Raw genomic sequence first — 11107 nt, forward strand, 5'->3', positions numbered from 1 at the left:
TCTATTTTCAGCCGAAGATCCTATACCCACTATTTAGGGATTTAGCATTGTGCAAGGGGCGTTTCCGTGCAAAAGTTGTTATCTTCGGACACCAGCCTTATCCCTAAAACACCTGCGATACCCGTTACATTATGCATAGGCGTGGTTTGGGCGTTACAATAATAAAACCAATCACCGTGCCAGATGCCATTGCCTTTAAGAGAAGACTGCGCAAGCCATTATCCCCAGTGCTTACGCTCTCTGCCTCTCTGCCCATGGAAGAGAGAAGTTGCCTTGGAATACATTTATATTTGATACACAGGATTATCACTCACACATTGCTGGTTATAGAGAACTTTAAATTACAGCATTCTGCTTGTGTTCTGGATCAATTAAACGAAATGGTCTGGTGTGGTTATAGCAAACGCAGATCAAACGACATTGTATTAGTCTTTGATAAGCTTAACTGGCAACAACTGATAAAACACAATGTATTGATACAAGGAATTAACAGTCACACTTTTGTGGATTACAGTAAAATTGTAATGACAATCACATTCAATCACTTAATTCCGAAGTGAACTCTGCAGCCACACTGGGGCGCCAATAACGTTGGACACCCTACACCCAACGTTTGCTCCATACGCTCTAGCCTTTGATTGCCTTTCAATAAAACCATATTTGACAGACATAAGTATCACCTACATGTTACTGATTATAGAGAATGTTATATTAATGTAATCCATTCATTGTTTCTTGCGCAATGGATGAATAAAGCTGAAGTGTGTCATTTGGAGAGCATGGCATCGCACGCAGCATAAATTGTCTTCTTTGAATAGACTATCATCTTATATAAACACAATTGACACAATTGACACTCTCACTTCTGCTGATTATAGGAAAATTAGAATCACAGAGATTTGTTGAGAATTAGGAGAGAGGGAGACCTCGAATGTTGTGCCATTGTGCGCCCGGCCGGCCTGACTCTCGACATGACCAGTGCAGGCATACTCTACCAAACGAATTTGGCATAGCGGGTGGTTTTAGAATCCGCTATGCTCTTTCCCAAACGTGTGTGGGCAAGATAGCAATTTTAGGGAAAGTGCAACAACACGCCCACATGCACACCTCCAGGCGCAAATAACTGAGTCGGCATAATGAATAGTGGGTATATTGCGGGACAGTCCGGGAGAGGGGGCGCCGCCACCTTTCCTCCCCCATGGCACCAGGCTTGATGATTGGAAGTAGAAGAATGGCAAATACGAGGCCTCTAAACAAACTAATATAATTCATATAAAAAATAATAGAAAAAATAAAAAAAACACAGAGGTCTCCACCTTTGCAGTCATTTTCCTCTCCCACTGTTCCCCTTTACAAAAATCTATTTCCTGAAGTACTCTTCCATCACTGTCTCTTCCTCTATCTCGATTTCGACATTAATTCCTAATGGAGATCAGCTGGGTGCATGTTTCTATTCTTAAATGAGCATTTTTACCCATTTTCCACCTTATCTTCATATAATTGGTCCTAGCTAATGCTCATAACATGGTACAGTTTCAGTCTACTAACTCCGTGTCACCTTGGTGGGCTAAGGACAGTTCAGAAACCTGCCTACCAATGAAATCATCAATGGGGCTTCCAATCCAATAGAAACGACAGCCTTTCTCGTCCTGGGAAATAAGTATTCTGAAATAGAAGCCATTGTTCTCGCATTAATAAAAAATAAAAATAAAAAGTTTGACATCTTGTTTGAAATGACCATACCCGCCTAACGATGATGTCACTGGTAAGCAGTTTCTGAACTGTCCACAGCCCCCTCCTCTGAGACCTCTGAGAGTGAGTAGACAGAACCATCTCACAATGAGCATGGGCGAGGAACAATTATATGAATATAGTTTGAAAATGGGTGACGTGGTCCTTTCAGAGATCCTCTCATTTGCAGTCATGTCAGCCCTGATGCAGTTCAGTTAGTAGTATGGTTCTCTATGCTCCTGTATGATGCTGCTTAGTTCATGGCACGTATCACTGAGCACATTCCTGTGCTCAGCTTTCCTTCCCATCTGAATGAATGAGGCCTTGTTTTAAGGGCAGCGCTCTCATCGCCATCGCCTTTTTTCTGTTCCATTGCCTTGAAGTCGTTCTCTGCCATTGTCGTGTTTTTTTCTGCTGCTGTTGGCAGTCATGGCTGCCAGTTCCCACCTGATGTCATGTGGGAGTCCTGACTTTTCCAGACCGTACTGAATAACTGCTACCTTGCATAATGTCCTCAAACTAGGACACAAGTCTAAGATGTACAGGTCATCGGGTGTGTATCCTCCAAAGAGGATGATACGATCTCCCACCATGCAACAGCACATCCGAGACATCAAACACGGGCCTTTCCCCTTGGGCGTAATCTTCTTCCAGGAGGTCTCTGGATTAAATATCCACAGATCATTGAAGTTCTGGTCCAGAAGATAGTTGTAGCCACCAAATATGTACAGCTCTCCATTGTAGGCAAAGGCTGAATGACCCCTGCGTCCTTTTGGAATAAACTGTGGAGAAGGTGTGCTCCCCCAGCAGTTAGTCTCTGTGTCAAACACTCTGATGTTGTAGTAGATCTCGTCCCGGTCCCCTCTGCCCCCGAATACAAACATCTTTGTCCCAATGATGGTTGCAGAGTGACAATCCGATATAGGTGGTGGAATGCCGGTGGTGTTGATTAAAGACCAGGCCATTATGGCTCTGTCCAGCTTGTAGATGTCATTGGTGCGCCCAGTCATTATGTTATATCCTCCAAAGACATACATGACATTCCCCAAGACACAGGCTGAGTGGCCGCACCTGGCATTTGGAATAGTCCCAGAAACCTTGGGCTTGTACCATCTGTGGGAGCGGACCTCAAATGCATAAAGCTCATTGCAGTTGTCGCCCCGGAAGGTAACCTCGTTACCTTTGTCAGCCACCTCTGTTTCAATATTCACTATTCCGCCCCAGATGTAGATGATATCTTCTATCAGAATAGCTGTGTGGCCCACGCGCATGGAGGGTACAACATCAATTGTACGTTTTCCTCTTCCGGGTTTCATTGGGGGCAACGTCGTCCAGTGCAGAGACAGTGTGTTGAAGACGTGCACGTCAATGCGATCTATGCAGCGCATTGCGTTGAAGACGTGCACGTCAATGCGATCTATGCAGCGGGGGCGGGTATCCCTGTCCCAGAACCCTCCAAAGGAATACACCTTGTGCTCCACTGCCACAGCAGCATGGAAGGATCTCTTCTCTCCTCCCTTCAGATGCACCGTCCAGCACAACATGGCACTCAACAGGACACCGATGGAGTCACCAACTTTGCTGTTTAAAAGAATGTGGTCCTATTGTGTGCTAGCACTTATATTATAGCGGCAGAAACATCATGTGAAGCTTGGCCAATCAGGGGAGCCGATGCCAGTTGGTCTCCCATATATGGCAAATTGATCGTCTTGGCCCAAGCCCAGGGTTTCTGTCTGTCTGTCTGTCTGTCTGTCTGTCTGTCTGTCTGTCTGTCTGTCTGTCTGTCTGTCTGTCTGTCTGTCTGTCTGTCTGTCTGTCTGTCTGTCTGTCTGTCTGTCTGTCTGTCTGTCTGTCTGTCTGTCTGTCTGTCTGTCTGTCTATCTGTCTACATTGTGATGATCAAATGCTGCTTTCTCATCGTTGTTAATAAGTAAGGCTGATCCTAAGGATGTGACAAACAACTTGACACCCAGCATTTGTTGTTGGCTTAACCACTTATGTTATGTACTTTGTTCTACAAGCTCACAAACTGTCACGATGCGTCCCACTTTTCCAAATTCTGACAAATTTCAAGTTCATTAAACACATTCAAACCCAATGTTCCTCTCCTGGTTCCACCCCAGCTCCCCAGTACGTCTCTGACTTCTCAGTGGACGGTAATGTAACCGTGGTGTGGCTGGACTGGAGTCAGTCATTCTCTCTGAACGGACCTCTGAAGGAGTTCAGCGTCACAGAGAACAGACTCAGGATCTACTCTGGCTTTCACAGTATTCTGCACATCCCACGGACGTCACAGAGGAGTGAGACCCCACACACACACACACACACACACACACACACACACACACACACACACACACACACACACACGCACGCACGCACGCACACACACACGCGCACGCGAGCACACACACACACACACACACGTGCACACGCACACACGCACACGCACTCACACACACACACACACACACTCACACACACACACACACACACACACACAATCTCTCTCTCTCTCTCTCTCTCTCTCTCTCTCTGTGTAATACAGTAATACAACAATGTTACATATGATTAATCTCTCTCTCTCTCTCTCTCTCTCTCTCTCTCTCTCTCTCTCTCTCTCTCTCTCTCACTCTCTCTCTGTGTAATACAGTAATACAACAATGTTACATTATGATTAATCTCTCTCTCTCTCTCTCTCTCTCTCTCTCTCTCTCTCTCTCTCTCTCTCTCTCTCTCTCTCTCTCTCTCTCAGCTCTGTCTTTCCAGGTAACATGTACCACAGACAGTGGCAGTGCCACCACACCCACTATCAGATACAACCCTACTACAGGCCTGGGTGAGTCTCTCTCTCTCTCTCTCTCTCTCTCTCTCTCTCTCTCTCTCTCTCTCTCTCTCTCTCTCTCTCTCTCTCTCTCTCTCTCTCTCTCTCTCTCTCTCTCTCGTGCTGGTCAACACCGGCCCTCAAACCCTAACTAGTTTTTGTCTGTATTCTTCATTCATGTTTGACAATGCTTCAGTTGACGGTTCGATTTTTTAGTAGTGGGTCAATAAAGGAGAGGGTAAAAAAAACTCTCTCCTTGCCACAGAGGCCTGGGTTCAATTCCCAGCAGTGGTGCCTCTCCAACCAACATAATATTGTCAGTGTTTGCGGGCAGGAAGCCAGCAGGGGAATGTGTCCGTGTTGCTCCTCCTGGTTGGTGGGGGTTCTTTTTCAGAGGGGAGGAGAACTGGACGATAGATAACGTCAACTTCTGTCTGCGCTACTCTGGTGGTAAAACTCTTCACTGTCACGTGAAATGAAAGGCTGGTGACTTCATGTATGTTGGAGGCATGTGGTTGTCTACACCCTCCACACACAGGACACCGGTGGCGGTTGGCAGCAACACAATTGGGGAGAAATGCAACAAGATGCATGGTACACCAAGGGGCAAGTCAGGATCTCAAGACACCTGTAATCATATGCATTGTGAGGCGTTTTGCTACTTTTGAAAATGGGTGAAAAGAAAAAAATATATAATTATTATAAAGAAGTAACATTTTCGCCTATGCCCAAAATAGGGACGCCAGGTTGAAATCGCTTAATATATAGTTTTGAGGGTATAGGATTTTCCTCTGTATTGGTAAATCAGTGCGCACTCAATAACAACTGGAACTAGTTTGTTGGCACACTGTTTGGGAATCACAGAGAATCAGGAGGTACAGAGAGTGTCATCACTCTCTCTCTCTGTCTCTCTCTCTCTCTCTCTCTCTCTCCAGGTCCTGTAGGGCCTACAGAAGGAGTTACAGGGGTACAGGTGTCATCTGGTCCGGTCTACTCTGAGCTGTGGTTCATTCTGCTGTTAGCTCTGCTGGGTCTGCTCCTGTTAGCTATCCTGCTGGGAGTCTTTCTACACAGGTAACACCAGCTAAATAATGACAAAACACAACACACACACACACACACACACACACACACACACACACACACACACACACACACACACACACACACACACACACACACACACACACACACACACACACACACACACACACACACACACACAGACATACAGTTATACAGTATGTATTCACAGTCGATCACTGACCTAGCCACATGAACCAAGCATCCCTATTCTGGGTGGAACATTAGCCTAAAATAGTCCATGTAGAACCTCACAACGCGTCGCAACATGACGCGTTGTGAGCTTGAAGATTGATTTTCCGCAAAAAGATTAGTTGTAGAGGGAAAAAAGAACACCAAGTACAGAGGCAACTCATGTCCAGTTTACTAAGTACAGAGGGTTTAAGTGGATAAAGGTTAGTGGTTCAATCCCGGGCACCAACTGGAAAGTTTATTCCATCTGTAATTGGGTGACTGAAGTGTGGCTGTAATCACATCTACAGTACCCGGCGTGTGTGCGTGTGTGCGTGTGCGTGTGCGCGTGTGTGTGTGTGCGTGTGCGTGTGCGTGTGCGTGTGCGTGTGCGTGTGCGTGTGCGTGTGCGTGTGCGTGTGCGTGTGCGTGTGCGTGTGTGTGAGTGTGTGCATGTAAAAACACATTTGAATGAGTTGATAGACAATAAAGTGATTGTTCTCCTTCTTTGTTTATACTTTTCAGAGCCCTGAGAAAGAGCCACTCTAGCAGAGAGCGACCTCCTCTGGTCACACTGCACAAGACAAGGCATACTGGAGGAGAAATGTACACGGTGAGAGAGACGGATGGAATAGGAGGATACAGGAGATGTTAAAGAGAGGAACAAATGCATGGCAGTAGATGAAAGGGCGTTAGAGAGGGAAGCATTTCTGTAATATTGTCTAATCTTTTTTTATAATGATTTATTTATTGACAATGCACAATGTACACATCATTATCACATTTCTTCTTCTTTTTTTGTAAACAAGACATAATAAAAAAGACAAAGAATAAAGGAAAAGACACAATACACAAAAACAGAAACAGAAACAGAAATAAGACAAAAATACAAAAACAGTCCTCCCATCAACACTCTCTGGGATCTCTCTAAAATGTTTTGCCAATCCACATCATCATAAGTGCATCCCAAGTCTGTCTCCCATTTATGTTTAAAAGTCATTGCATTATAAATTGGCAGATTTTTGTTTAGAATACTATAAATGGAGGATGTTAGACCTTTGGTAGAGGTAACAAGTGTACTAGCCATGTGATCCTCCCAAAGGGGATTTATTTGGGATATTTGGAAAGTCTGTAGATTTTTCTTGAATCCAATGTAATATTGTCTAATCTTCACATAATAACTGAAGCATTGTTTTTACCTCAAATTGTACTTTTAACAGTTGTCACCCTCTACCACTAGAGGGAGCAGAAGCAACACAGTACTAGTCAACTGAAAACTCACTTATTCTTTTTTTGACCCATTACAACTTCCCCATAAAACCTGCCGTTTCCTAAGAGATGTCAAAAGTTGTTACTGTCTCTATGCTACTGTTCATCTACTTCATCATCTCTTTGTGTTTGTTGATTTCATTTCACCGTGTTAATCTCATCATTTTAATTCTTATCCTTGGTTCTCTCCATGCATATGTCTTTTGTCCTCCCTCCTTTCCTTGTTTTCTCTGTCTTTATTTTCCTCTTTCCATCTACTTGCCATTTCCCTCTCGCTGCACTCTTCTGTTTTTCTTTGAATCCACCCCTTCTTTCTCACCACTTATTTCTCCATCCATCCATCCATCCATCCATCCATCCATCCATCCATCCATCCATCCATCCATCCATCCATCCATCCTCTCTCTCTCTCTCTCTCTCTCTCTCTCTCTCTGTCAGAGGCCTTGTCCTGAGTTGTGCGCTAGGCACCATTCAACCTCTCTGATGTCTTCTAGACGTTCAACAGCCACAGTAAGACCTCTTTATGTCTCCTACTTCCTGTCAGAAACCTAAAGCTTTACTTTACTGTCCCCTGACAGTTTGACACGGTGGCAGACAGTGTCGAGTACAACAACGTGACACTTAAAAGCTACACTATGTACACTGAGGTATGGGAGCATGTGTACATGCATCCATGTGTGTGTTTTGGTTTGGTTCGCATGCGTGTGTGTGTGTGTGTGTGTGTGTGTGTGTGTGTGTGTGTGTGTGTGTGTGTGTGTGTGTGTGTGTGTGTGTGTGTGTGTGTGTGTGTGTGTGTGCGCGTGCGTGCGTGCGTGTTTATGAACGTGCTTGTCAAACCACATTCATGGTCTTCCGAGAGGCATTGAATATGGACACGTTGAACAGTGACGTGTGTTACTGTTCAGGGAAGAGATGTTTGGTTTGACAGTTTGAAGATCTTTGTTCTGGTTGGTTTGTTGTGTTGGCTGAAGTCATGTAACAATATTCTGCACAATATTTTGAAGGTGAGATGTTATAATCATATATATATTACAGTAAAAGTTCAATGTAAAATGTACTCAAGATTAACAAATCCTATTATTATTATGAATAATTCCTAATCTTAATCTCTCTGTCAGGGTTTCTCAGACACCAAGATAGTGGGTGGAGGATCGCGCTTCAGTCCAATGACAGTCCTGCGGGTTCCCAGCCAATCAGATGTCTCCCACGCTTTTTCCCAGCAATCCTTGCACCGCAGTGTGAGTCAGCTGATTGACAGGAAATCACTAATGGATGAAGGAAGCTGGGACAACCCGCTTGGACAGGACTCAGGCCTGGTGAGGACTAGATCTATCCTGAAAACATTTTTAAATGACTGGGAGTCAACTGATGAAAATATCATGCCATTAGCTGTTATCAATAGAGGTCTACACAGTTGATTTTCTCTGAAAAGAAATTGGTCTACAGCTCGCACCCAAAGGTGCTGGAAAATGTCCACCAGCCTAAACATCAAACATACACACACAGCAAAATCCTCAGTTGATTTAACCCTGGGAGGATAGAAATGTAACCAAATGTACCCTTACATGTACCCATGTGGTTACATCTATACACTCTCAAACTTAAAACTCAGGATTTAACCGTGTAGGCTGGCTGCACATTTTCTGTACCAGGGTTAAAGGTCAAAGTTGCAGTTTAACCACTTAAACCCTCTATTCTTAGTCGTTAGTAAAAACGGACCTGAGTTGCAACTGTACTTGTACCAAATCTCTTGGCTGAAAATGTGAGCTTGTAGATCTGCTATTTTCAGAGATTGTTCCCCCCAGAATAGGGACGCTGGGGCTCAAGTGGTTAATAGACCTGATGACCTTTTATTGCTGTGTTTCAGTACGTGGAGGACGATGAGTTTGTTGACGCCATCAAGCACTTCAGCTCCGTCAAGAAGGAACACACCTTGTTCGTTGATACTCAGCTGTAAGAATGGATCCACGCTCCTCAACCAGGACCACCAGTGTAAGACCACCATCCCACCCCGGGCACATGTCTGAACCCCAAACTGTAGACAGGGTAGACTACTCACACATTAGTATGGTCTGGAATAGTAAATTGGAAAAAACAAATTGAACATTTCCAGCTCTTGAAAGGTTTGGAAATTCCACATAATTCCACATAAGATTCCAATAATACTACACATTGTGCAGTTTACATATTTGGTTTTAATAAGTTGGTCTGAGCAGGTTGTCTTCTTGAATAGTGTCAAACTTGTCAAGTCTAGTCAAGAAATTATCTATTTAGACCTGTTTAACCTATACGTCTTCATACCTTTCTATCTGGGACAGCATCTGTGTCATTTTAGATGTTGCTATAATTAGATAAATTAATATTTTTTTTTTTTTTTTAATTAATATTTCACGTTTTTCAGAAAACTCTGAAAGATTTACAACAGGACATGCAGACGGGTGACAAATTAAAGGAAAAACCTGAATAACTGAGTGGAGAAACAAAACGAATGTATCTGCTTTCATTTAAGTTTCAGTTGTACTGCACGGTACAATTAAGCAGTTAACATCCTATCATGCTCTGTACAACTAGAAAGGTGTGAAAGGAGCACAAATCTCCACTAATAGGTATGCCCTATAACCCTCCATCTTTCTGTTTGTCTGGGGAATGTGATGACAATGTTTTGGGGTTGTGCGTGAGTATGAAAATGCACAGGACAATGGTAATCATTCCACTGCAACCAGAGTGACATGCTGCATGAAGATACAGTAAATCTTTGGACAGTGAACCCATTGAAAGGAGGTGTGCGATGTTGTCATCGCTAGGCCAAACATGGAGGCGATAGGATGACAGGGCAAGGGGGGATTAAGGGTCATGATGGGGATAACGACCAGCTCAGTGGCCTTGTGGTTAGAGTGTCCACCCTGAGATTGAGGGGTTCATAGTGGTGGCCCAACATCTTTCTAAGATGTTGGGCCACACGTTTTTCCTTTAATTAGTCACCTACTGTAATTAAAGGATGCATGTTCTTAATTCTTCACCTACTGTATCTCAGTGTGTAGAATGAAACCATTTAATTTAGCTCTGAACCAGAATTCAAACCAAGAATCATAACAATGCTATATTCCTTATACAAAACCCCAATACCCAGGGACTAATGTGTATTATGATTTACTGATCACTGAATGCCAATTATGTATATACTGTAACCTGTAGAAAAACAAAGAGAGGCGTGCACCTTTTGGAAGATGAGGGTGATGTAAAATGATAGCGACCGAGGCACTTTTGTTGTGGAAAACTAATGATTGTTTATTTGTACGGCTAATTCATTTGCATTGCAGCACACCAGCCTGCATGTTTTTAAACCCTTGCTATGCATTAGCCGTACAAATAAAGGCTCTTTATTTATCCATACCAAGAGTACATTGGTCGCTATCTTTTTTGCATTATGTATATAACCTATTATGTATATAACCTGGAAGATGACTTTAAGTTACTTAAAATGAACATATTCTGGCAGCTGCAGTGTAACTGCCTCCAACTGAGATGAATGCCAGAGGAACTCACCAAAATGTTGTGTCAGTTACTTGTTCTATTTGAACCTTTGTATCTGTGCCTAGTAGACTTACTAGATAGCAGTTATGTTGTAGAGGAATTATGTACCAGTGGCCTTGGTGTTAGTTTTGTATGACAAATGAAAATGCCAACTGTTTTTAATTGTCTTAAACATGGCTGGGAATCACATTGTGTTTGTTAGATGTCATCACTTAAAGGTCCAATCTTAGTTTCTGTCCTGTTACATTAAATAAGTGAATTAGTGTTGATGCAATTTTCTGCATAATTATTTCCCAGTAATCTAGTGTTTATTTTTTATATATTTAACTTAATTAAAAATGAAGGTTTAGCTGTTGTTGATCCTGTTTTCACAATTCCAGACAAATTTCTCCAGTCTCATGTTGTTGGAGCAAAACATTTTTTCCTGATCATTCTGATCATGGATTCGGCTTTTAGTTTAAAGTGATACATTTTGATTAGTCACCATATAATGAC

General features: G+C 43.1%; 1 protein-coding gene across 1 annotated transcript in view; it reads left to right on the top strand.

Annotated features, from left to right (window-relative positions):
• Positions 1-9035, top strand: part of ush2a (Usher syndrome 2A (autosomal recessive, mild)) — a gene marked incomplete at both ends in the record, with an annotated part of 324178 nt that extends 315143 nt beyond the window's left edge. The window contains 7 exons of the mRNA XM_080433174.1: positions 3855-4031; positions 4487-4570; positions 5491-5629; positions 6335-6422; positions 7657-7725; positions 8197-8394; positions 8946-9035. Coding sequence (XP_080289300.1) covers positions 3855-4031; positions 4487-4570; positions 5491-5629; positions 6335-6422; positions 7657-7725; positions 8197-8394; positions 8946-9035 — 845 coding nt within the window. The remainder of the gene's footprint in view (positions 1-3854; positions 4032-4486; positions 4571-5490; positions 5630-6334; positions 6423-7656; positions 7726-8196; positions 8395-8945) is intronic.
• Positions 9036-11107: the final 2072 nt, after the last annotated feature.

Source organism: Gymnoscopelus braueri, assembly GCF_963280865.1.
Source record: "Gymnoscopelus braueri genome assembly, chromosome: 1".
Lineage (NCBI taxonomy): Eukaryota > Metazoa > Chordata > Actinopteri > Myctophiformes > Myctophidae > Gymnoscopelus > Gymnoscopelus braueri.